We start from the raw sequence: 25,596 nt of genomic DNA on the forward strand, positions 1-25,596 counted from the left end.
GAATTAGCGATCAAGCTCAAAAGTAGCTGTTTGAGCGCTTCAACCAAGCCACACCTCGAACTAGCAGCCTTTACCGAAGTTCTAGCCTTGGCCTCAATATCAGGAGAGGAGAACACTCTATCATGTACGTGGTGGAGAGATTGGCGTAAGTTCTAAGGAAGGACAGGAAAGCACGTTTGCTTTCTTCTTCACAGTCCGATCTGCAGAGCCAGCTGATCACGATCGATCGACAGTATGTCCAAGACAATGGAAGAAGGGGTTTTGCCGCGTTTTCATTTCTTCACTTGCTTTCATCATGAGCAATATTAGGGGGTAGTTAGCGGTTATATTCTAAAAGGCCGCAGAAAAGACCTTAAGAAAGATGATAACAAAATGATTTTTCTAGTAGCGATAGACTCTACTTAAATATTATAGGTGTTTTGGAGTAGGCCATATAGCGAGTACATGAAACTATCTGAAAATTGAGAAATAATCTCATGCTTACAACGGCTTGTACATACGCGATGGACCCAAAACTGCCGGAATATGCACTGAAGCATATTGGGTTATGATAAGGCCCAAAATATATTGTTGAAATCAAGCCATTCCATCAAAGATCATCACATCCTTCAGTAAAGGAGAGACAATTTTATCAAAAATTCGCTCCTCGAAGCTATGGCTTTCCTGGCAGATAGTACTCACACCAGACCAGGAAAGACAACTGTCCACAACACTTGCATAGTGCCAGCCACTTTCTAGGCGTACCTCTTTGGTAAGCCTCAACGCAGAGTCAATAATCGTCTTTTTGCCATCTTGACTTTCGTCTTTTGAGGAGAGTAATACATCAAGGGGCCGGCCAAGCGAGAGTTCCACAAGGCTGACTCCAAGGGATTGCAAGACAGACTCTCGTTTTTCCGAGCTAGAAAGTGTAGGTGAGCCTTTCAGATTGCCGGGGGTAGATATAGGCGACGAGAGGTATAGACTATTCAAACTTTTGGTGGCTAAGCGGAAATTGGAGCTGTCCCATTGACCCTCCAGCCAATTTCCATGATACTGCAGGACAGAGTAGGCAATTGTGGCAGCAATATATAGTCGGTCACGGCGACTCAAGGAGGTCAAAGTTTCGCGCAAAGTTTGTTTCAAGGAATCCCGTTCCAAGCGTTCTACTGCGTGCATAATATATCGATACCTTGAGTTGGAGTTTGCCGAAATGAATCCGATCGTGCTTTTTATCTGACAAAGTGGCTCGAAGTCTTGGAGTGATGAGCAAAGGTCTGGGATTTGATGCCGGCGTGCCTTCTCAGCCAAAGTAGGCGTCGAATCCCGCGTGCTCCTAGTTTCCCACCAGCCGTCAATTACCTGTGGCTCGAGCGTGACATCTCTCCAATCCCATACACCTGGCTGGCTGATGGTATGGATGTTGGAGAAAGTGAAATCAAAGCACGAAGAAGCGGCCCAGGAGCGGCCCTTGCGACTATCGGCTAGGTAGGGCTTGAGGTGGAGATGGACGCAATGATGTTCCCGGCAGTGACATTGCCAACAGGAACTACCGACTGTTTGAAACAAAGATTCTATGTGCTTTCGCTCGAGTTCGTATCTCCTTAGAAGACCGTTCCAGGGTTTTTGTCGTTGTCTTCTCTCCTGGTGATTTGCTTGATCGATCAATGTTTTAAGTATAGTATTTGCGGCTTCAATTCTCTCCAGTAGGTCGTCATATACCGCCCTTGAAAGGATTTTCCAGAATTTCCAAAAAGAACGGAAATTAGTAGAGCTCTATGAAAATGATTAGCTACAGTATGAGATCAATGTTTACATGGGAATAAGGTCCCCCGATCCATGGATCGATGGAAAGTGGCTTACATTAGTCGGCAACTCTAATTTTCTTGAGAGCCGCTCCAATAGCTCAAACAAGGAGTTCATGTTTCCGAGAAACGGTGCATAGTTTCGTCCAAGCTTGCGTTGCAGTGCCTTTTGTAATCTTGGGTCTTTCCACCCAGCACCTTGTGGATTTTGAATGAGACCGTCAACTTCCTCTTCATCATCCACGACATTCTCGAGCACGTCCTCCAATGTGCATTGAAGAATGGCATACTGTGTGTTGAGACCCGTATGATATGTCAAAAGCTCTCTGTGATAGTTTCTCATGAGCCGTATCTTTTCGATACCTCGGGCATAACCGTCGATTTGATTCACCAGAAGAGGAATTACAGCCAATGTAAGCCCTGCAACCTCAATACCACTCGCCATTGCTGCCAAGGTCCACTGGTGTTATTAAGGAAATAGGAGGTCCACAGGTGTTCTTTGAAAGATTGCCCCGCACCTAGCTAGGTATGTGCTGAGCTCAGCTTCATACAGTCATTTCAGGGGCCAATCAATCCGCTCAGAGGAATGCCCCTCAAACCAGGCAAGCATCAGCACCGTGACTACGCAAGTGCGAATTTGACCAGACCAAGGCCTTTCCAATTATAACGACTGTTCGAAAAATCATGATCGATGTGTCTGCATCCTCTCAGAGCGCCCTCTCTAAATTTGACGATATACTGCTTTTACCGGCGCTTACAGAGCACGAAAGCGATGTTCCCATACGAAAATGGATAGACGAACGTGGTCGAATTCGCATATGGACAGCAAATACTGGTGCGCATCATAGAGGGACATTATCACTGGATTACCGCCTGAAAGATGTGCCAGTCATAAAAAGACAGACTGTCAAGATCTTACAGAGACTTCGAGAGCTCCTTGAAACTCTTGAGGAGGTGCTGGGCGAAGATGGAGGGGAAAGCACAAAAGAAGAAGACCTGAGGATCTTGGAAGCTCAGCTCGATGAAGATCAAAACATTGCGGATCTTGAGCTCAACGAAAGCGAGGTTTCTCATATTTTCAAAACCATCGTCGAAACAGTCACCCAGCTTTACCAAATTTCCATGACTATTAGTCCGCTAGCCGACCATGATCGATTGACGGAAACCAAAAAACTGGATTACGTGCTGCAAGCGATTCACGGAGGCGATGGCCAATCTATACCACCCGATGGCCACCAACGTATAGTATCCTACGGCTCAAAGGTCTCTTTGACCAAGACCACTGATGATCTTGAAGAAATGGATCCACTATCATTCCGCAAGAGAAAGGCTACGGATACACTCTTTGGCCAGCGACACACTCCCCGCTAAACTACTTCTTAGTCGCGCAAAGTACAATATCTACCCAGGTCGCTCATACTATTTCATAAATATTTACGGTAGAACCAAGAGTATCCAGTTCATCGAAGGACTGCTTCTCAATCCCCGGTTCCACATCGTTTGGGTCGTTTGAGTCCTCCGACTGTGGGTCTTTTGTTTTCTCTACTAGTGTATACAAAGCCTTTCAGACATGCTAGCGTAGCTCGTATCTCATCCAATATCATTCCAGCTACAAACATATTGAGTCAACCACAGTGATCTTGGGTATGGAACCATAATTGGACGGAACCTGAAAGATTAATGATTGCGATGAAAGAGCAAAAGGTACAAAGTATCTCTCAAACGAAACCACAGTACATGCCAGCAAAGCATTGGCATTAATCCTCGTAGACTAGAGGCCGGTACTCAGCCTCCCACATCTGGACTCGAATCCACTCTCGCAGCTCCGAGTCAGTGGTAGGAATGCCCTTAGCCTGTGCCAGTCCCTCCTCCACAGCACACGATATCACAGCCGCGGCAATATCCACACTGATTTCACGCACGTCTTCCACATCGGGCAGCAACGGCTTGGCGGGGTCTTTCAGAGCTGGTGACCGCGCCTTGAGTGCTTCCACGGCAGCGACTAGCATCTTCTTGGACATGAGACTACACTGTGAGAGGACTGCTCCAAGACCAATGCCCGGGAAGCAGGTTGAGTTGTTGCATTCCGCTATAATATCATTAATATACCGAACAGGCAATGTCGGAGGCGAGATTTAATACATACCAATGTCATATTCCGTGCCGTTATGGGTAACTGGCGGGAAGGGACTGCCTGTGGCAACGAGGGCTCGCCCGTCGGTCCATTTATAGAGATCAGCCGGCTTTGCCTCATGGAGTCGTGTTGGATTGCTGAGGGGGAATATAATTGGTCGTTCTACATTGTCGGCCATCTCACGGATGATGTCTTCGGTGAATGCTCCGGGCTTGGTGGATGTCCCGATAAGTACATGGGGATGGACCTTTTTGATGACCGATAGAAGATCTCGATCATTTTCCGACCACTGGTCATCATCGCGTGCGAAAGATTTCTGGCCTTCGGTCAGCTTATCACCGAGAGACTTTGTGAGGAGACCGGGCTTGTCGATGCACCTAGATGAAAGAACAGTGTTAGCAGGGGTGTTATCTCTCGGTCCCGTGGTTACATACCAGATCTGCTTGGATGCTTCATCCTTCGACTTTCGTGTCTCGGTGGCGATGGTATCTGAAATCTGGTCGGCAATGCCCGTACCAGCCGTTCCCGAGCCGAAGATCACGACTCGCACATCTTCGAGTTTGATCTGGCTGACTTGAAGGGCAGACAACATGGCAGCGAGCGTGACACACCCCGTGCCCTGGATGTCGTCATTGAAACAGGGTATCTGTGACTGATACCTATCTAGTATTCTCCGTGCATTATTGAGCCCGAAGTCCTCGCTAGTATTGTTAGCTATCTTTCGAGCAATAGAGAAAGAAAGGTTTCTCATACAAGTGAATGTAAGCCTTGGGGAATTGTTTGCGGGCAGCGTTGACAAATTTATCCACAAATTCATCGTACTTCTCCCCTCTGACCCGACGCTGTCGGAGGCCTAGATACAGTCTGTCATTGAGCAGCTCTTCGTTCTATAGGCGATGTCAGCAAACGTAGATTTAACCAGGGAATAGGTATACCTACATCTGTCCCGCAATCCAGTACAACAGGAAGCTGTCGCGAAGGGTGGATACCAGCACAGAGCGTAGTAATAACGAGTTTGGCAACCGATATGAGAATAGCGCCCACACCCTGGTCCCCAATGCCCAAGATCTGCAAACAGATTAATGGTAAGCAAGATCACGCATTAATTATTCCCCCAGCAGGTATATAATTACCTCTTCTCCATCACTGACAACAATATAATCAACATCCTCCTCAGTCCCAAACCCAGCGAGATACTCGTCAAAGTGGTCTTGGTCATTGATATTCAAGAAACATCCCTCCGGCTTCCTAAATAATCGGGAGTAATTCTCAATCGCATCTCCTTCAGTAGGCGTGTATATCACGCTGAACATCTCCTTGAGATGGGTTTGCACGAGCTATTCATAGGTTAGCGAAAGTGCATATGCTGATGTTGTCTTGATCGGGATGTCAGAACCTTGTAGTACAGCACTTCATTCTGCGATTTCATGCTAGCCAGAAAGGTGTTCTTGGCTAGATCATCTGGTCTGCTTTGATATTGCTGATAAGCGCGCTGGACCTGCTCATCCAGTGTCTGGATATTTGGCGGGAGGAGACTGTGGAGCTTGAATTTTGTTCGCTCATGTTCTGGAAAAGCGGAGCCTTTGTTAAATTGAGATGATTTGAGGAGAGCTGCTCCCTAGTTCTGTGTGAAAATCATAGTTATATAAAAGAAAAGTGGACTTGGGTTTTACCTTGTATGGGCAGGTCAAGGGCCCCGCGACGCGGGGTAGATCGCGGAATTTGGATTTGGAAGTCATCTCGAGCTATATAGTCAATGTCAAATTCGATGGAACAAGCGTGAAACGCTGAAAAGGCCGAGAAAGGAATATCAGGAGGTACTAGGAGGTACGTTGTGCTTACCTACCGCCACCCGTCTTCGTCATCAAGCTTTCTGCCAAGATAAAGAATATAGCGAAATTATATAGACAATAAAAAACAGGTCAACTTGAGTCTTTGGTTTCCCCGGGGGCATGTCCTAGTCAATTATAAGAGACGTCATTTTGTTTTAGTTATCACTCACAGGAGTAAGAACCCAGACACTAGACTAGGTCATATCTAATAACCTCAACCTTTAGAGAACTAAAGCGACCCTAAATCTCGTTTTACTGACTTATGCATAAAATGCTTCATTCTTCATGAAAGATCTGGGACTATTATGTGTTTTAAGACCAGCAATTGATTAAACAAATTTGTAAGAGAACCGATATTATCGAGGGCTAATCGCCTATCTTCAAGTTCTTTCTACTCGAGCAAAGCTCTAAGTCTTGACAACTCTTATAGAGGGATTTCACGGTTTCCCGGTAGGTAACAGTGTAAAGGATAAGGGCTTGGCGCCTTAACCCATTATTTTACCTACCAGACCTGTCAACCCATGTTGACATGCCAAGTTAGCAATTTATAAACCGACTTCCGTCCACGGGTGTTCCATGCTTCCGGCACGTTCCGAGATATGGCATCGCCAGTTGTCTAGTACCACATCGGCGTTATATATTCCAACTTTCTATCAAGGTATTCTCTCTCTTGGCCTTAGGTAATGCATCCTATTGAAGTCTCAGAGCCCCATATCATCAGATTGAATCCGACCTCTGGCCTACTGGAGGAACTTATTATTGCCCTATCAGTCTAAGAACCATAACCGCGACTACGAATACACCTTGGTTGGAGATGAAGGAGCAGAAGCACTCGTGCGCCAGCACTTTCAGGGAAATTCAACCTTTTTGAGAATCTTTAAAGAACTTAAGAACACCGGAATGGAAGTCAGACCTGCTAAGGTACATGATTTTATCAGTTAAAGGCGGTGTCTATTCAGACATTGATACTATTAACTTGAAGCCCATTGATTTGTGGGTGCCTGAAAGATATCAGGAACATACTCGAGTCGTTGTAGGGGTTGAATTCGATCGCCTTAATGGGTCTATCTTCGACGAGGATCTTTATCTCGAGATGCAATTTTGCTAGTGGACTATTACTGCAACTCCTAAGTATCCTCTCTTCGGCTATATGATAGACTGGGTTATGGCCGCCCTACAAGACTTTACAATCGCAAGAGGAACAACATTCTCGAAGCTCTGTCCGAATATATCGGAAGTCATGGAACTGACTAGGCCATTTGCGTGGAGAGATGTCGTCTTCCGACAATTGCAGAAGTATAAGCCGGATCTTTTGTCGTTGACCGACTTGAGTGGATTGAAGGAACCGAGACTTGTGGGAGATATCCTGGTACTACCAATCGATGGGTTTGGGATGGGCCAGCGACACTCCAATAGTACAAGTGACGGATCAACTCCAGAGGATGCATACGTACAGCATAAATTTCAAGGATCGTGGAAGGATGAGAAGAAGTCAAATGAGACAGAAATATAGAAATAGAATCTACAGATGCTTTCAGAAACATGGAACGGACCGGTGTACTTTCTATTGAATGGTTCTTCTCTGTCCATTTCGATACCTTTAGTCTCTACCGCTATTATAAATACAAGAATGTCGATGAAGAGCCACAGATAATTCAATCTCAAGTGGGATCGTGTTTCGTATAAGAATTCGGCTGAACATACAAAAATACCTTGTAGTAACGGTATCTGAATAAAAGCGCTCCTATGGCTGCTGCTGCAGTGGCTGCTCTACTGTGATAACCGCCAAATTTCTTTTCAGTGGTAGATGAGAATGTTATCCGAGGGGACATTTTCATCGCCTCACTTACACTATGGGTCTGTTTCAATTTGCGCAACATAGTTACCAGGTTCGAGATTATCATGATACTGTAGAGATGCTCCTGCTTTTTAGATGTAATGGCTGTAATGGCAGACGAAGACCTTGGGATACAGTGGATTAGGCTCGTCCACATAAGACATATGAAATTCCTCATAGATCTCGAATTGCTGCTCTCCCTAGATCTAATATCTTATGTTGAGATGCAGGCTCCCGTTATTATGCACGATGCACTACAGCGCCTATACTTCCAGTATCACATTGTCAACTGGGCTGGATATGCGGGTTATAATCAAATCACTGCTAACCGCCATGGTCCCATTTCCCCTTGAATTTGCCTGTGTTCTGCATCCTGTTATATATAATTCCTCTATATCCCATAGTTCTGAATCCAGATATTTTCCACTCTATCATCCATCATTCTAGTATACTTTCTCTCATTGTATTCTTCATCTTATGCCGTTATTCGAAGTAGCACATCACAGTTTGAACGTATGGCATCCATAGATCTGAACGATAATCGGGAGAATCCCCAGGCTTCAGAGTCTTTCAATTGGCGCTATAACAAGGGCTGCTCTAACATATATCGATGAACATCGATTCATAGGGATGACACCGAACTCTATTCCCTTATATTGTCAATTAATTATATTGTCAATTAATGTAGGCTTTTATATATATATCTACGAACTTTGACTACGAGGCACAAGCAGACAGAAAGATCAAATCATAAACATCCGTTTTACCCAACAGGGAAAAACAAGACGTGCATTGTATTAAGCATGTCAAACTATCAGACTATACAGGGAGGTGACCCATTCAGGTGTCTCGAACAACCAACCCAGCTAGCAAAAAAGGAAGCAAATCCCACCTGCCAACATGAGCCAGTCGCAGACACCGACAACAGCCTCAGATTAGGTATAGATATATTTACAGGACGTAAGCGGCAGCGGCGGCAAGAGCAGCAACACCAGCCATGTTGCCCTTGACACTGCCAGCGCCGTTGAAGGCGGGGGAAGAGGAAGAGGCAGGGGCAGAGCCGGTCTTGGTCACCAGAGGGGTGGAGGTGGCAACACCGGAGGAGGAGCCAACGGGGTTGGATCCAGCGGTGGTGGTACCGGCAGCAGCGGTGGTGGTGGAGCTCTCAACCTCGCTGGGGGTGGCGCTGGAGCTGGCAGACTCGGTGGGCTCAGCGGTGGTGGTCTCGGGGGCGGTGGGAGTCTTGGTGGTCTCGGCAGCAGTGGTGGTCTCAGCGCCGGTCTCGATGGGAGGGATCGAGATGGGTTCACCGGCGGAAGAGCACTGGTCAACGACGGCGTTGGAGACGGCTGGATGTGTGGGTTAGTGGGTGGGATCATTGGGAAGAGCAGGTGGAGTGTTAACATACAGATACGGTCCTCGTACTCGCAAGCCTTCTCAACACAGGGGGTGATGCTGGTCACGAGCTCGGTCTTCTTGCAGTGGCACTCGAAGTCGAGGAGCTCGGAGCAACCATCGCTCTGGAGAGCAGAGAGGAAGCAGCTCAACTAGAGGTAAGTGTTAGATTATATTCTTGTGATATGGAGCATCATTATTGTCCGTACCGAGCAGGCGGGCACATCGGGCAGCTGGGCGCTGGCGAGGCCGGCGGCAACAAAGGCAATCAGAGTGGTGGAGAACTTCATATTGATGAGACTAAAAAAATAAAAGATATGAATGTGCCGGAAAAGACAGTTAAGTATGTATAGCGAATGCGGATGAATTGAGAAGCAAGGTCTGGACTTGGATGGGTGAAGGCCTTTTTATAAGCTTTGCCTTCAACTACTCTTCCATGGAGAAACCCGCAGGGTTGCACCAAAACACTATGGGACCATCACATGTCTCCGCATGCTTAATGGGAGGCAATCCACCGAAAAGCAGGCCAAGGCCGCGGTTGAATTCAGATCGTAATTACCACGAATTGAAACCCTGAACGCTGATTGCACGGCCAAGTCTGGAGGCGTACGCCGGATCCTGGGTTCCCGCAGCCGACCTTTGGAGTGATGGGTTGTCTCGCACGGTGTACGTATGCCCGCATTGCCAAGTCCAGACTAGCCCAGGACGAACGAGGAAGCCACCGGAAAGGCTGGACCAGTGGCAATGTACAATCATTTGCTAGTCGCACGGCCGACCGGTTACTGACTTTAATTTCCACTGTGTCAGGCTATGTCAGGCTAGACTCTTAGTGCCCTGGAGTACGGAGTACGGAGTACGAGCTCGAAGTATAGGTTGCAGTACATGGAGCAGTACATGTAGCATTGGTTGTGCAGCGTCTCCATTGCATTCCTGTCCAGAACCTTGTGTGAGCTAGTAAAAAGAAAATCGTATTGTAAAATCGGGACTGAAAAATGGGAAAAATGGGAGAAAAAGAAGTGGCAAACCCCATGTATCGAAGAAAATCCGGGGAAGATTTGAACCCCGGCAGCCCGCGGCAGGGCCCGAGTGTGAGCGTAGTATTGAACTATACCAAATTAGGACTTGCTCCGAGATGCCTGCACAATTAATATATAATAACATTATTACTTCGTACAGTGAAATTGCTTGGGGTAACACACAGCTTCACTTTCTCAATAGTAACGGTCAAAACTCAGATCAACCCTGTATATAAGTCTGTATATTGTACAACGTTGTAGCTCGGATAAAGATCTCAAAGACACCCCTTAGAGTTTCATTGGACTTAATACCTAGTCATTTGATATATCCCGCGATACAAGGTTAGATGTTGGCCGAGAGATATAACTCGGTGAGATTATCGTACCTGCATACGGCGATCATATCCAACAGATTCAAGATGTGAGTCAATCATTTGGTTTTTCACCAGGATATTCGGACCGACATATGAGAAACTCGAAAAGGGTCCACATACAAGTGAGACATTTAGCGGGGGTGGGCCCAGTCGACTGGACCAAATGCTTTGTCTTTGACCTCGACACAGTGCCAAGTACGGAGTACACTAGTATTCATTCGTAGCGTGGGGTTTGGGGTCAACCAGATCAGGAAAATCAGAATCAGGAACAAAAAGCACCGGTCACATGTACTTGCCACCGAGGATTTTGGTATGGGAAGGAAATAGGTTCCTACGATATATACTAGGTACGCTACTGGGCTTGTTAATATTTCAAAAACACCTGTAGGCATATCCTAGCAACTTTGGACACAATCTCAAAATTTACCATACTGAAATAAATTGAAGACAAATCTCATATCTTCCTATCAAAGCCATTTCTGCTATATTCATCAGAAAGTCTAGCCTTATCGGCCAAGTCTTTTGGTCTTTTGGGGGCTGGTTATGGCAAAGGACGTATTAATGATATTTGATTACCAAGGGCACCTTGATCTCTCCCAATGGGCGCTATGCTGAGGGAAAAAAGGCGCACCGGCCGGGTGAGACATCTACATTAGGTTTAGACTTCATTCCAGTAGAATGACTACATGTAGAGGCGAAAGACCCTTGCAGTACTCCGTAAACATTATGATAATACCTATATTTATTTCGTATATTTTATGTAGTATATAGACTTATACTACTTCACATGTAGAGAGGATTCAAGAGAAAAAGCAAATATCGCCCAATATCCAATATCGCGGGGTCCCCGGACAGACCCATTGTCTGAATCCGGGGATACCACGGACCTAAATTCGAAGACATTTCACATCCTGGTCTTTTAATCTCTCCCGTATAAATATAGACACGACCCGGCAAGACCCTTTCCAGATGACAACTTAAAATGAGGATCGACGACGCCTCCATCGGGCATTCTATCGTATTATAGACGTATACGGCTTATAAGCGGAAATTGTCCTCTGGGTTCAATTTGCCTGAGACAATGGAAATCTCCTCGGTCGGCTCACATGGAAGTCTCCACAGATTCGCGTGAAGGTAGAAGTTGCTCTTTCATTCAATTTTACAACATTTGAACCTTTGAAACCTCGGAATACGGAGTACCCATATGCCATTCATATCTCATTAATCCCAACGCCCAATCCATGCAAGTCCGTCAACGCCAATTCAAATCACAATATGTCCTCAGGATAACAATTCGTCAATATATGCTCGCTCCTTTGTGTTCTTCCCCTTGAGAAGAACCGCCAGGACTTCGATGGGCGGGTTGAGCTTCAGCTGATTAGCCCGTCTCCAGCGCTTGACTCGAGCGATTCCAACGCAGGGCTAACAAAAGAAAAGACATTATGTTAGATGACTTCTTTATAAAGAACTCTCGGAGACCCGGACAACATACCCCGTATTGGCTGGAAAGGTCAAAATGACGGAGAATCTTTTCCTCTACGTCCATGCCTTGCTGGTGGGCTATAGTTTGAGTCAGCCTCTTGATTCATGCTAATACCCTGGCAAACTCGACCTACCACTGGGTGTCTTGCGGGACTGCTCTTGCGCCCGCCAGTATCGCCAGATATCCTGCTTGTTCAACTTCAGTGCCCGCTTGTCCTCTTCCGATGGGGGAGTTTTGTGTTCGACTGCCGCTTGCTGTCGCACCGCTAACTCTGCGACGTGGGGCTTGGAGGGTTCGTTTGGGGTGACGGGGAGCTGCTGGGGCTCCGGGGTGGCGGGAGCAGAGTTGTCGGATAATGGAGTTGAGTCGAGGGCTTTGGCTTTATGAGATGGCGCGGTGACTGGTTTGGTGACTCGGCCCTGAGCTCCAAAGGACAGTGTCGACTGCGACCGGGTATTTGCTGCGCGACGAGGCATAATGCTGTAAAGTGATGTCGTTGTAGTGATGTGTGGATGTAGAAGTTAGGTGGAGACGGAGGCGATGTCATGGTTGCACTGGCAACCAAATCTTAGGAAATCTTCCCAAGGTCCGGAATCCAGGCCATGGTTGGGCAATTTATATTTAGATCTATATAATACCTATTTACATACTGTGTATGTACCTACTAATATATTGTTGTATTCAAGGTACATAATTTAATGTGTGATGACGATGATGACATAGACATTGGAAACTGGACGTGTATCGATAAAGGCATTATTACGTCTTGGGTAGAGATCTGTGACCTATTAGATTCTTATATAGTTCATATATATATATATATATATATATATATAAATATTCTAAGGCCATTTAATAGAATAGAAGAGCTAAACCAGAGGCTCAAGTAAATTGTGGCTGTTGGGGGGCTAAATTCACCTTTCCCCACTACCTTTTAGGAAGCTCAGCTCCTTCACTTCTCCCTACCTGGAACCTCTAGACATCGAGACCTTTGGGCATTTACCTCTTTTAGCCTTCGACATTATTCAAGATATCTATATGTTCATGCACTCTACCCAACCCACCGTCGAACCCTTATGAACCGTGCCACACGTCCACTCGCATATTCCCCACAACTCGCCCAACCTCCGCATATCTATGGTGCGACAGGCACGGCTGACTCGAGATGGCCGCCTTTGTGCGCGTATCAGGCCCAGCGAATGGCAATTTCCTGATCGGATACCCAGGAATTTCTGCGACCATGGTAAGCGCCCTGCGATACATGCGACAAGCCGGTTTGGCCCCCTGCTCAGCGCGACCCCATTGACTGACTATCCAAGCCACGAATTGAGGGCAAAGTTGAAATCAGACCCTGTGTCGGAATTACAGCTCCGGTCAACGTCTCGCTCGTTACTATTTCCCTCCTCCGCCGCGAGACAATTCACCCTTCGGCCGACTCCCTCACAAAGAAGCGACTGGCTCCGCCGCGGAAAGAGATCACCGATATCGTCGGCAAAGAGATGCTCCTATTTCGATGTCCCGCCGGCCGAGAATACGAAGAAGTAATATCTATGGATCTGCCCTTCGTTCTCTTTATTCCATTTGGTCGTGGGGGCCGCGATGCCTCTCGCCGTGTACCCCCAGCTAGTGTACAGCTCCCGAGTCGCACCGCTGAAACATACTACGAGATGGTGGTGATGGTCCAGCAAGGACAGCAGCAGCAGCACAAATACACATTCCCCGTCCCCATCGCCCGCTACGACACACTCTCCACATTCGGCATGTACAATCGTCCGGAATCGGCGGAGCGCGTATCAGATCATCTGGTCACATTAGCCATCTCACTACCACGGTGGTCTTACGGTCCTCTCGATCCCGTCAGCGTCTATGTCAAACTTTCCCCGAACGAGAGCTGGATGGGCAAGGCGCGTAAAGTGACCATCAGCAAGATCACCATCGGCATCGACGAGGAAATCGTCTACAACCACGAAGGCGATGAGCCCCAGCGCAAAGTCAAAGTTCTAGCCAAGAAAACGGAGACCATCGGTGTTAAACTACCCCAATCAGGCTATTTAACAAACCTGGGGTTGGTATTCCCCGCCAAGGACCTCCGCGACACAGAAGGGATCTTGCCGAGAAGTAGGACGGGATTTCCAACGTACGGCGTGAGCGGCTTCACAACCACAGCAAGTCTATATAAAATCGAGTATTACCTCACAGTTCGAGTTCGTTCTTCCCTAGTTTCATAGTATATCTTCCCAATGCTCACACATAACAGGCCCACTTAACCTCTGCAAGAGACATTACCATTCGACAACCAATCGTGGTCTGCCCTCTCGACCACGCCGGCTGCAAAGAAGAAATGGAAGCAATCGAGCAAGCTGCACGAGACGCCGCCCACGTCAACCCAGACAACCCCATGCTGCCTCTTCCAGCAATTGTACGACCAAACGACCACAATGCCCTCAGCCATATAGGCGCCGCTATTGTCGGCAATCAGAAGAAGCCATTGATCGACTGATATGGAACACGATCCAACTCTTCACGGTTACAACGATGAACTTATTTAATAAATCCCCCCGTCTTGATACCGGAGCTCCTGAACGGTAACCCATGAACGGGGACGGCTGCCGTTACTTTTGATGCCCCGGCGGGTGCGGAGGTTGGAGGCTCCCCTCCGCAACCACGCTATATTATGACATGTCTTACGATTGCATACATTTTGGAGTTGGTTGCATGGCATTCCTGGAAGGGTGGCTGTTTATTTGTCTCTGGACAGAACGGGGATGGGGTGTTTGGGCTGTTTAGAGATTTGGGGAAGTTGAGTGTTGCCCTGACTCTTGACTTCTGGGTGTCTCCCCACCGCATACATGCATTTGGTCATGTTTGGACATTTGGCGATTATTTCCGCATATTGGATCAGTCATGCATCTGTCCCAATGGTGATACAATGTATTCATGTACCCTGGATCTAAGGATTTAGGAATCCGGAATCATCTATCCTCTTGGCTACACATATTATCATTTTGGAATGTAAAATCCCTTCAACCATGCCCAATAACATATATCGTCCAGAAATTCAATGAACAAGGGTACATCCATGAATATTCAAATCCACTTCTGACGGGCGTACCTTTTGTATTGGACTATAGGGATCCCTTTTTTGTCTTATATACATACATGCTTTTATCATTTCTCTCTTCCCTTGCTCAAGGTCTTTGTTATTATATTACATATATGTGCAGCAGCTTATTTCCCAATTTCTAAGAATCCCATGGCAATGCTTAGCATGTCTGCATCAACCACCTGGGCTTTGCTTTGCTTTTGGCTTTCGTTCTCAATATCCCGGAGACATTCTTTCAACATTTCAAGTATGGTTTGGTACTGCCTTGAGGAGGGTCCAAAGGTTTTGAGAGCATTTTCAAGACTGTTTGATATCTATCTTGTGTGTTATTCCTGCTTTTTATGGTTGTATTGTGCGATATATACCTTGCGTAAACTTTCATTATAGTCCACGATATTTTTATTTCTGTCTTCCATGTGATATTATCCAGTAACAAATATGTCTGGTATCTCGAAAGTCGGGGCTGCTTAATTGAATTTATCAGGGGCATATATCATGGATGAAACACACGATATATATATTGACCGCTCTCGTCACCGCCTAGCTTCAACTATACCTCAATCTCACAGTCAACAACCACCTCATTGCTACATATCTATAGCTGACAGCTAACAAATCCCAATCTCTTCCAAAGCCCAAGGCACTTCCACACCCCCACCCCCATCCTTATCCCTAACCGGATTAGCAAACTCAACCAAAAATCTCACCATCCACCCATCCATACAGAAACTAGTATCAACTGAGCTCCGACAAGCCCGATGAAAAGCCTGCAAGCGTTCCATACAAACGTCAAGCGTAGGCCAAAGCGCACGTAGTTTAGTCAGAATAACAAAATTCCTCTCGAGCCTCGCCCTCGCTCTCACAACACTCTCCCCATCACCGAAAAGCAACGTATGGATCTGCACTGTCGACGCGATAACAAGCACATGGCCGACCATATTGTACAGCACGGCACATCCGGGTACTTCCTCGGAGCGGTAGATCATCTCGCAGAGTCGCACGGCGTGCTTTTTGCATTGCTGTGCGTAGAAGTGCGTGCGTGGCGTGTAGCCTCGGATGTCTTCGTGTAGGAAGCGGTAGAATAGCATTTGGCCGTAGTTATAATAGCCTAGGTAGAGGGTTACGAAGAGGTGGCCTTGGCCTTGGGAGGCGTAGGCTTGGAGGTTGGAGGGTGTGTCGTGCATGTGTGCGGGTAGGTTTTTGAGCCAGGTGGAGAGGTCGGTGGAGAGAGTTGAGATGGTTGCTGTTATATATTCTTCGGTGAGGGTTGTTGTGGCAGCTTTGGTGTTGAAGTCGTTGATTTCTGAGAGGATTCGATTTAGGAGGACCATTTGTGCTAAGAGGGATGAGGTGCGGTCGGTTGAGATTGATACTGTGAAGCCTTCGGTGCGGGTCATGGCGAGGAAGGTTGCTTCGTTCATTGGGAGAGGAATATTTGGTTGGGGGATCATTAGACGTGGGAGTCGGACTCCTGTTGAGGACCAGACGTCTATCATACAAAGCGTCCACCATACTGTGTTGGATGTCAGAGAGTGTTGGGTATCTTCAGGTGTTTCGGTGCGAACCTCTTATGTTTACTTCTTTTTCCACACGACTCGAAGCATCGCAGTTTGGGAGATCAAGAAGTTGGGCAATACGACATGCAATTGAGTAGTAGATAGTCTCCGAAGCAGGGTTTCTTCCATCTACTACAGCAATGGCGCCGAGCAAAACACAAACTTGGATTGTTGTCAAAGAGACATCATTCAAATTGAGCAATTGCTCACATCTTTTGGCATAATCTTTCCCTCTTTCTCGAGGATCTGTTTCAGCAAAGAAAGAGTGTTTTGAAAACCTACCCGAGTCAGATTCAGTTTTCACTCGGGCCGAGTAGAAGAGGCATACCGTGCCGATAATGCGAGCATCCCGTATATTACGTTCTCGGGCGCTTGACCCCGACGTATGTCTTCCATCAGACTTGGCCGATGGAAGAGAGAATGGAATTTATCATGCACATAATCAAAATACAGCTTCACCAGTTCAGTGCGGAGTTGTAGATCTGGCAAAGTGCATTTTTCAGGTAGTGACACATTCCCGACAGTTTTTTCTTCTGGTATAGAAGTTTTTTTCGGCACGGAGAGCTGTTTCCGAGTACATGCTAAATTTCGGGCAGAGCAATAGACACATGAGCGACCGGGTGCCGGGATTTCGCATTTTCGTCGACGTTCACTTAAGTGGATGAGTACGAGGTTGGTGGGGGACGGGGAATGAATTACCCACCGGCATATTGAACAGGCCTTTGCTAGTCTCATCCTCCTTCCAAATAAAGAAGGTCACTTGTTAGATCATTGACGAGATTGAGGAGTTATCAGACTGCGTCGGAATTGAAAAGTCCAAAACCAATGAACGACGTTCAAAACCGCCTACGACACGGAGTATCCCCGGGGTTTCCTCCGCATTTCGACTCCACAATATTAATCTCCAGCTTATACATATACTATGAGTATCGCCGAAGTTTTGTTGATCGACATTTCGCTAGTTATAGACAGTAGAAGTCTATTGCAAGGCCTCTGCTTTTTTGAGATCTACATAGCCAATACCCCTTTGGTGTAACCTACCCACCGGGGTAAAAGATATAAAAAGGTATGTGTTTCCCAGGTTCTGGATTGATTTGAATTGAAAGCACAGCTAAAATGGTCCAATTATCAAGGGGTGTTGTGGCCGCAGGCCTTGGTCTCCTTGCATATTCCTCTGCCGCTATGGCCAAGGAATCAAGCGCAAAGCGTGAGTTTTACTTCTGTTCTTTTCTAATACCAAATCTGACCATATATATTGTATAGCAATTGTGGCAGATGGTACTTTCTTTGCCCTCAATGGAGAAAATGTTTCGTATCGCATTCATGTGGACAACGCCACTGGTGATCTCCTAGGAGACCACTTCGGCGGCCCCGTCGGAGCTGATATCCCCCTGGAAGCTGTAGGCGAGGTCAATGGCTGGGATAGTCACATAGGACGTGTCCGCCGTGAGTTCCCAGACCAAGGCCGAGGGGATTTCCGAATCCCTGCCATTCGCATTCGTCAGTCAGCTGGTTATACCGTGTCTGAATTCCAGTACAAATCGCACAAGGTCATCCCAGGCAAGCCTGCCCTGCCTGGGTTGCCAAGTACATTTGGCACAGAGGAAGATGTTAGCACCTTGGTCATCAGTTTATATGACAAGTACAGCGATGTGGGCGCGGACCTCTCGTATTCGATTTTCCCCAAACACGATGCCATTGTGCGCAGCGTGAATGTTACAAACCATGGAAAGGAAAATATCACAATCGAGACTCTAGCCAGTCTGAGCGTGGATCTGCCATTCGAAGAGTTGGACATGATTAGCCTTCGTGGAGATTGGGCAAGAGAAGCGCATCGCGAGAGGGAAAGGATTACATACGGCATCCAAAGCTTTGGAAGTTCCACTGGCTACTCCTCTCACCAGCATAATCCTTTCCTAGCATTGGCAGAGCCCTCTGCCACCGAGTCTCACGGAGAGGTATGGGGATTCTCGCTTGTGTATACTGGTTCATTCTCAGTGAGCGTCGAGAAAGGCTCACAGGGCTTCACGCGTGCTCTTTTGGGTTTCAACCCTGGCCAGCTCTCGTGGACTCTGTCGCCCGGGGAGACTCTTACCTCCCCGGAGTGTGTCTCCGTATACTCCAAGGATGGCCTCGGTGGAATGTCACGCTCCCTGCATCGCTTGTACCGCAACCATCTCATCAAGAGCAAGTTTGCCACTAGTGACCGTCCTACGTTGCTGAATAGTTGGGAAGGACTGGTTTTCACTTACAACCAGAGCACTATCTACGATCTGGCAAAGGAAGCCGCCGAAGTAGGAGCCAAGCTCTTCGTTCTGGATGATGGTTGGTTCGGCAAGGAGTACCCCCGTCTTTCCGACGAGACGGGACTGGGCGACTGGACCCCAAACCCTGACCGGTTCCCAGACGGTCTGGAGCCGATTGTGAAGAAGATCACCGACCTGAATGTCGCTAACTCGTCAGAGAAGTTGCGTTTCGGTATTTGGTTCGAGCCGGAAATGGTCAGTCCGAACTCGACTCTGTATAACGAGCACCCGGACTGGGCCTTGCACGCAGGACCCTACCCCCGCACCGAAAGACGCAACCAGCTCGTGCTGAACCTCGCTCTTCCTGAAGTCCAAGATTATATCATCAAATCCGTCTCAGACATCCTCAATAGTGCAGATATTACTTACGTCAAGTGGGATAACAACAGGGGCATTCATGAGATGCCTTCCCCATCCACAAACCACGCCTACATGCTCGGCATGTACCGCGTTTTCGATGAGCTTACAACCCAATTCCCCGATGTTCTCTGGGAGGGTTGTGCCTCGGGCGGAGGCCGTTTCGACCCAGGTGTTCTGCAGTATTTCCCGCAGATCTGGACTTCGGACAACACAGACGCTGTGGATCGCATCTCCATTCAACTGGGTACTTCCCTCGTCTACCCGCCCAGCGCGATGGGTGCTCACCTGTCCGAAGTTCCGAACCAGCAGACTGGCCGCACAGTCCCCGTGACTTTCCGCGGACATGTGGCCATGATGGGCGGCTCATTTGGCTTGGAACTCAATCCGGCTGAGGTCCCCGAAGAGGAGAAGGCGGCTCTGCCGGGGCTCATTGCTCTCGCTGAGAAGGTGAATCCCATTGTTCTTACTGGTGATATGTGGCGGTTGAGCCTCCCAGAGGATTCGAATTGGCCTGCTGTTTTGTTCATCGCTGAGGATGGTCAGAAGGCTGTGTTGTTTGTCTTCCAGCTCTCTCCCAATATTGATCATTCATGGCCGCGCGTTAGGCTACAGGGATTGGACGCGCAGGCTTCCTATAAGATTGACGAAGGTGTGGTTTACTCTGGTGGAACCTTGATGAACATTGGTCTGCAATTCCCCTTCAAGGGTGACTATGGCAGTCAAGTTGTGATGTTGGAAAAGCAATAGAGAACTACAATGTATAGGCTAGTCATATTTGAGAGGCAGAGGCAGCAGTCGTGCTGTTTGATAGAAATATAGACACTTGAACGACGATGCTTGGGAACATCCATAGGCGAGAGCGGGGATACAAACCCTAGGAGGCATCGATGATCCGGCGGTTGTCTTACATGCGGTGGGGCCTCTTGGCACATCTGATGAGTTAGGCCAACAAGCCCAACATGTAGCAACCCTATCATATGGAAGACCGGGCATATGGCATGGTGCTTGATCGATTGTGATTCAGAAAGACGACGGTACACCTGCCAGTGTCTCACCTGTAGCATCAGGGCTCGCATACCCTAGTGTTGGCCAGGAGATTGCGATGCTTCATGAAGCCGATCGGTCATCAATCGCAGGAGCTTCGGACAAGGAAGCTGTCAATGTATTCTTCTGAATGTCGAAATTCGAGGGCATAATTCCTGCGTTGGAAAGCGCACATGCATTAGCGTTTGCGATCAGATTAGTGTCGCAGTGCCCTTCATGCGAACGAATACTAGTCAATCTCCCGGGGCGTGGCGACAAGAACGTTGATTATGTGCTTGAGAACTAAAGTCTATACCTGGGGAGGCTCAACAGATCATAATGGATGCGTGCGGCATGGAATACGATAAAAAATATGCGACTCTCACGCTTGGTCGCTTTATGTGCTATATGTATGAAATTCCTATATAAATACTCCTACCTTGCCCTCCATAGGCCCTACAATACCATCTCACGACTCGGAACTTCCCGACGAGGCTGCATGGCGATATTCTGCCAAAAAAGGCCGCTTATCGATAAGCGCATCTTTTCTGATCCCGACTCTGACTCCGAAATTCCTTCCAAGTTATTCTCTAACAATTCAACATGGCAGACGTAGACGAAGATGTTGTTAAGGCACCCGCAAATGCCTCGACAGAGCCCGATGTCGACCTGTCCGACGAGACGCAGGATTTCCGCTTCTTGAACCACTTAAACTTGTATGAGCACGGCCTCTTCCTCTGACACATGGCGAACCCAATCTCCAGTGTCCTCGATCGCTTCTCTGATTACCATTGCTTACCTTCCATCTCTGTACAGCTTTGCCGATGCGTCCCCCGGTATCCCGCGCCGTGGCGAAAAGGACTTTGAGCCCAATCCGACAGAACTTCAAGCCGATGTACTCTCCGCTTCGCGCGGGGCCATGCACAATGCGCTCTCATACCCCCGTCTCCACAATACCAAAACTCGTGTCATAGCTTTCTACGCACCCGACGGCTATGTTCCTCCAATTAAAACCGATCGCGCAACACCGAAGACTGGCGGAGAAGATGAAAAGAGCTCAGAGTCTACTCCCAAACCGGCGAGGCCTTTGCCCAATTCCGCTAGGATATCCCCCGACGCATGTGTCTACGTGCCCAGTCCCAAGGGCCAGTTCTTTAAGACAATGGGCCAGGCAGACTCGTTAAGCCGTGTCTGGCTGTTGCCAGAGGAAGCCTTGTATCTTATTGAGCGAGGAAGTCTGGATATCAGATGGCCTAGCCAATCTGGGTCCCCCGCAGGACCAGGAGAAGAAGACCTCTCCATCCCTATGAGCTTGCAGGCTGCATATGCATGCTTCATGGGCCGCGGTGGTTTGACCCTTGAGCGGTACTCCGTTTATACTGGCCTCAGGCGTCTGGGCTATGCGCTCCTTCGAGCTCCTGGATGGTGCGATGACATCGAGAAGGAAGATTCGGATGCATCAGATGCTAGTGAAACAACACCACCTACACATCATGGCCCCGGCCTAGCTGGTATGCTTGGGTCACTTTTCAACTGGATCCATGACCCTCGCTCGACGGCCTCTACGGCAACTGGCCCTATCATCGGCACTGGCATTCACCGTCATTACAGTAAGTCACATATCTATATCCGCGGTAATTCTCTTAGCTCTCCTTACTGACAATAGTTTCTAGTGGATGTATACCGCAAGCTCGCCATCATCCCCTGGTACGACCCAGCCACCGCGCCCGAAAGACACCCCGCTGATACCACACCACCCTTCCGCGTCGTGTTCCACGTCTATAAGCCCTCAACTCCCTTCAAAAAGTCCGCACCACCAACTCCAGACTTCCGCGTCGCGGTCGTCAGCACACGCGATCAAACTACCATGCCTACTATGACACAGCTTGGTGCTTTACTCGAAAGCACGCCACTTGACCCCCCGCGCGGGGAGAAAATGGACCGCATGATGTACATGAGACTGCGGCATGGGTACCGCAATGTCGTCATGGCTGTCGTTGATCAGGGTGTGGTCAGTTATTTGCGAGTCGCTGATTCGGCGTTCGGGAAGGAGAAGCTTTATGAGAACAAGGGTGGACCTCAGGGTCCTAAGTGGAATCGTAATCAGAAGTCGAGAAAACGTTGAGAGACTCGGCTTATCAATCCTTGCCTTGGCCGATTATAGCTCTATCGCTGGTGAGTGTATGCAAAGGCGAAGACAGCGATGGGCTGCAACGGAATTGTCTTTTGTGCATACGGACCATGCACAGACTATGGACTGGTCCATATATCTATCTCATATCATCTCTGCTCGGTGGTGGATCACAACTGAGAGCTGAAAATGCTCTCCGCGGTTGTTGGAGCTCTTTCCAAGATATCCTACATTGGTCGCCGCACTTCAAAAGATCCCTCTCGCCTTGGGCCCGGTCTGGCTACATACACATTGGAGTGAAGATCTACATATCCCATACTACTGCATGAAAATGTATTGGTATTCCCACTGAAAGAACGACCCAAGCTCGCCAATTTGAATATATCTCCTGGGCCATTTAAGCAACAAGGCATACATAGTTGGATACTACTTATTGAGATCTACAAATCACAATATCATTGGATCATAAATCATAACATGGCTTTGAGTAACATCTCCACGAATTCGACGAGTACCTCGAGACCTGCATAACTCAATGTAATCTCCAGCACGTCCATAGCAAATCCCATCCCCCACTCACAGTCTATACATCTCGCTCTTACTCCTAGCCCCATCAAAGACACAAGTATTATCAAGCGGACCATACTGTCTAGTAATTACCTTCAACGCCTCCTGCGCAACCAAACCACCCGTCAACGAAGAGATATTATGCAACTCGCCGCCCTCAGCCCGACGCAGTTCCTTAATCGCACGGGCGATCTGCGCGCGCGCCTCCTGACAAACAGCCGATCCATCGGCCGCAGTCAACAGAGCGAGGATGCGTTCCGTGTGGCTATTCCACAGCGCGTCGTTGTCAACAGAGCGTTCTTCTTCACTCCTGCTCGATTGGATCTCGTCCACGACAGAATCGAGGATCTGCGTCGCGATGAATATCGGGATCAGGGTGTCCGGGTCACTTAGCCTGTTACGGATGGTTTTCAGTGTCGATGCGTCGCTGTCAATGCTTATCTGCGGAATATCGCGGCCGAGCACGACTTTGATGTGTGCGGCGTTCTTGCAGAATACTTCGATCTCTCGATCTGGGATTGCGGGGGTTTGGCGTCTGAGCTGGGATTCGAGCTGGCGTACCGTTGCTGTCACTTCTTCGATGTCTTGTCGTGCTTTAGCCTTGTAGATGTTTTGTAGTGACACGTAGTCTGCGGATTGGGCTTTCATGTCTGGTAGGGAGCCTGGGAGGGGGAGGACACCGTGAGAGGCGTGGAAGGTTTTGATGGCTGAGGCTATGACCCAGAAATCTTGGGATGATGCCGACAGCTGCTGACACTCGTTCATCTCGAAGATCTCGCGGATCGAGCTGCGTAGGCTGAATGGGGAAATTGTCTTCAGTACAGCAGCGACTGCCTCATCGAAGTTCTCTTCGCCGCCCTCTGGGTTAGAAGTGCGTGTCTGAGACCGCACAAACTCCCTGAATTCGGTTTTCTCTTTGTAGTTACTTGGTGCGTTGCCTGCATGAGACTGTTTCCATTGCTCCAGGAAATGAAGTAGGAGAAGTATATAGGGCACATGGCCGTGCTGATGGTCATCCACGGTGTCCAGATTATCCAAGTTGGCTGCGGCCGCGACAAGCTCAGGCCAGGGATTCAGCAGACGCAGGTCCTGGGTTGATTCTGGGTCCGGGTGTGTCTCAACGATAGGGAATTCAGCCGGCAATTGCACGGAGAAGGTGGAGAAGAACCCGACTGAGTGCAGGTACAACACGGGGATACCCAGTTGCTTTGCTTCCTGGGTCAGAGGTACCAGTGTCGAGCGTCTCATTGGGCCAGAAATAATTACCAGCTTGTACTGGGGCAAGAATTCAGGGTCTATCAGAAGCTCCTCAACGCGCTATTTCAGAAGTCAGTCAACAGTCATTTACTTTTGGGACATGGAAGATCATACCTTGAGATAGTAATGTCCCTGCACGTCTGGATTCAGTTCTTTCAGCAGTCGGCAAGTTTCCTCGGCACGGGACTTGCCCAGGGACTCTTCTTCCAAAAAGAAGTTCACGCCCAGGTCAGACTCGGTAACTATTGCTGGGTCGACGATAGTGAAACCACCAATTCCAGGCAGTACAAGGTTCTTGAGTGTTTCAACGCCAGCAACCCCGGAGACGCCGGTGTTGTATTGGCCGAGAGGGCCATCAGAGTTCACAAGCAGAACATGAGAGTCTTCAAGTGCTTGCTGGCCAGTTGCTGCCCACAGGCGGAGCTGGCGATCATATTTGCGCTCCTTGGACGTTGGCCCTGACAGGGCGGCGGGGAAGGCATCCGTCATGGTGGATATCAAGTATTGCGGAGGAGATAGAGCTTCGTTTTGAGGCTTAAATCATTGCTTGTTTATCGTTATGTGATGTTTCTCGTGTCGCTTACAGTGTTTGCTTCTTACTCTGTAAGTTTCTCAAATGATGAAGTCGTGGATGTTGACTTGTTGATGCGCGACTGTTTTTAGTAAGCGCATATTATGGCCTGATAATCCAGGCTAACATGAGCCTCAATGGATCTTGTATAGTTGACTAGGGTTTTAATATTCTACATGTAGTTCGCTGGAGCAGTAAGATGTTTGTAATTTAGAATTGCAGATAAATCAGTTCTTTTTGAAATTCTAGTGGCAACACCGAGTCCTTTGATAATCCTAGGCTGTCGCGGCTTATACTATAGTTAACTATAGCCCACGCAGATGACTATTTCTTTGTTCCACAACTAATTATAAGATGTGGATTAACCTGAGGACTGAACATTGGACTTAATTGACGTGGTTCAACTCTTGCGGGAATGATATAAGAACTGGGAGATTGAATCTATAGCACATCCTCAATATGCACAAAGCATGGAGTAGTCGAAACGAGATCGACATAGGATCAACCTGGGACCAGCATGATTCGAGTTCACTTTGGCGAAAGAACAATAGTAAGGCACTCTACATTGTCATTAATGTACATCTCAAAGGCAGAGCTGAAAGAGATCCTCGGCCAAGCTTTATTTAGTACCTAGTCCGTGGAATATTTATACCATTCATTGCCCCGATTTCACCATGTATGAAGTCTACTCATCTCTACATCAATTGAGCTATTTCATCAGACCAAATTATCCAAGATGAAGTTGTCCGTTGTTGTCCTCGCCTTCGCTAGACTCGCACATGCCCTAGGGGGGAACTTCCTGCCTGTGCTTTTGCTTGCTTGGACACAATAACTAAGGAAACTGGCTGCATAAAGAATGACTGGGACTGT

General features: G+C 48.0%; 12 protein-coding genes across 12 annotated transcripts; 5 read left to right on the forward strand and 7 right to left on the reverse strand.

Annotated features, from left to right (window-relative positions):
* Positions 1 to 576: 576 nt before the first annotated feature.
* N7517_011545 (uncharacterized protein) lies at positions 577 to 2,226 on the reverse strand (the record flags this gene model as incomplete). The annotated part of the gene is made up of 2 exons (XM_056729268.1): positions 577 to 1,752; positions 1,840 to 2,226. 2 exons carry the CDS (start codon positions 2,224 to 2,226, stop codon positions 577 to 579), a joined length of 1,563 nt encoding a protein of 520 aa, XP_056575083.1.
* Positions 2,227 to 2,465: 239 nt separating this feature from the next.
* On the forward strand, positions 2,466 to 3,152 carry N7517_011546 (uncharacterized protein; the record flags this gene model as incomplete). The annotated part of the gene is made up of 1 exon (XM_056729269.1): positions 2,466 to 3,152. The coding sequence occupies one exon, from the start codon at positions 2,466 to 2,468 to the stop codon at positions 3,150 to 3,152; it is 687 nt and encodes a 228-aa protein (XP_056575084.1).
* Positions 3,153 to 3,538: 386 nt separating this feature from the next.
* Positions 3,539 to 5,654, reverse strand: N7517_011547 (NAD-dependent malic enzyme; the record flags this gene model as incomplete). The annotated part of the gene is made up of 8 exons (XM_056729270.1): positions 3,539 to 3,870; positions 3,928 to 4,292; positions 4,350 to 4,616; positions 4,669 to 4,802; positions 4,855 to 4,983; positions 5,049 to 5,252; positions 5,312 to 5,533; positions 5,589 to 5,654. The coding sequence occupies 8 exons, from the start codon at positions 5,652 to 5,654 to the stop codon at positions 3,539 to 3,541; spliced, it is 1,719 nt and encodes a 572-aa protein (XP_056575085.1).
* Positions 5,655 to 6,912: 1,258 nt separating this feature from the next.
* Positions 6,913 to 7,260, forward strand: N7517_011548 (uncharacterized protein; the record flags this gene model as incomplete). Its single annotated transcript, XM_056729271.1, has 1 exon — positions 6,913 to 7,260. The coding sequence occupies one exon, from the start codon at positions 6,913 to 6,915 to the stop codon at positions 7,258 to 7,260; it is 348 nt and encodes a 115-aa protein (XP_056575086.1).
* A 1,275-nt stretch (positions 7,261 to 8,535) lies between these two features.
* Positions 8,536 to 9,269, reverse strand: N7517_011549 (CFEM domain-containing protein; the record flags this gene model as incomplete). Its single annotated transcript, XM_056729272.1, has 3 exons — positions 8,536 to 8,933; positions 8,993 to 9,131; positions 9,189 to 9,269. 3 exons carry the CDS (start codon positions 9,267 to 9,269, stop codon positions 8,536 to 8,538), a joined length of 618 nt encoding a protein of 205 aa, XP_056575087.1.
* Positions 9,270 to 11,650: 2,381 nt separating this feature from the next.
* On the reverse strand, positions 11,651 to 12,328 carry N7517_011550 (putative DNA polymerase delta subunit 4; the record flags this gene model as incomplete). Its single annotated transcript, XM_056729273.1, has 3 exons — positions 11,651 to 11,791; positions 11,862 to 11,929; positions 11,986 to 12,328. The coding sequence occupies 3 exons, from the start codon at positions 12,326 to 12,328 to the stop codon at positions 11,651 to 11,653; spliced, it is 552 nt and encodes a 183-aa protein (XP_056575088.1).
* Positions 12,329 to 13,017: 689 nt separating this feature from the next.
* N7517_011551 (arrestin C-terminal domain-containing protein) lies at positions 13,018 to 14,352 on the forward strand (the record flags this gene model as incomplete). Its single annotated transcript, XM_056729274.1, has 3 exons — positions 13,018 to 13,095; positions 13,172 to 14,056; positions 14,110 to 14,352. The coding sequence occupies 3 exons, from the start codon at positions 13,018 to 13,020 to the stop codon at positions 14,350 to 14,352; spliced, it is 1,206 nt and encodes a 401-aa protein (XP_056575089.1).
* A 728-nt stretch (positions 14,353 to 15,080) lies between these two features.
* N7517_011552 (uncharacterized protein) lies at positions 15,081 to 15,337 on the reverse strand (the record flags this gene model as incomplete). Its single annotated transcript, XM_056729275.1, has 2 exons — positions 15,081 to 15,258; positions 15,321 to 15,337. 2 exons carry the CDS (start codon positions 15,335 to 15,337, stop codon positions 15,081 to 15,083), a joined length of 195 nt encoding a protein of 64 aa, XP_056575090.1.
* Positions 15,338 to 15,563: 226 nt separating this feature from the next.
* Positions 15,564 to 16,376, reverse strand: N7517_011553 (fungal specific transcription factor domain-containing protein; the record flags this gene model as incomplete). The annotated part of the gene is made up of 1 exon (XM_056729276.1): positions 15,564 to 16,376. The coding sequence occupies one exon, from the start codon at positions 16,374 to 16,376 to the stop codon at positions 15,564 to 15,566; it is 813 nt and encodes a 270-aa protein (XP_056575091.1).
* A 1,251-nt stretch (positions 16,377 to 17,627) lies between these two features.
* Positions 17,628 to 19,924, forward strand: N7517_011554 (alpha-galactosidase; the record flags this gene model as incomplete). Its single annotated transcript, XM_056729277.1, has 2 exons — positions 17,628 to 17,718; positions 17,775 to 19,924. The coding sequence occupies 2 exons, from the start codon at positions 17,628 to 17,630 to the stop codon at positions 19,922 to 19,924; spliced, it is 2,241 nt and encodes a 746-aa protein (XP_056575092.1).
* An 879-nt stretch (positions 19,925 to 20,803) lies between these two features.
* On the forward strand, positions 20,804 to 22,325 carry N7517_011555 (tRNA-splicing endonuclease subunit SEN54 family protein; the record flags this gene model as incomplete). Its single annotated transcript, XM_056729278.1, has 3 exons — positions 20,804 to 20,916; positions 21,017 to 21,810; positions 21,874 to 22,325. The coding sequence occupies 3 exons, from the start codon at positions 20,804 to 20,806 to the stop codon at positions 22,323 to 22,325; spliced, it is 1,359 nt and encodes a 452-aa protein (XP_056575093.1).
* Positions 22,326 to 22,907: 582 nt separating this feature from the next.
* N7517_011556 (NEDD8-activating enzyme E1 regulatory subunit) lies at positions 22,908 to 24,644 on the reverse strand (the record flags this gene model as incomplete). Its single annotated transcript, XM_056729279.1, has 2 exons — positions 22,908 to 24,215; positions 24,270 to 24,644. The coding sequence occupies 2 exons, from the start codon at positions 24,642 to 24,644 to the stop codon at positions 22,908 to 22,910; spliced, it is 1,683 nt and encodes a 560-aa protein (XP_056575094.1).
* Between the last annotated feature and the right edge of the window lie 952 nt (positions 24,645 to 25,596).

This window comes from Penicillium concentricum, assembly GCF_028827145.1.
Source record: "Penicillium concentricum strain IBT 3081 chromosome Unknown utg000006l_segment0_segment0, whole genome shotgun sequence".
Classification (NCBI taxonomy): Eukaryota; Fungi; Ascomycota; class Eurotiomycetes; order Eurotiales; family Aspergillaceae; genus Penicillium; species Penicillium concentricum.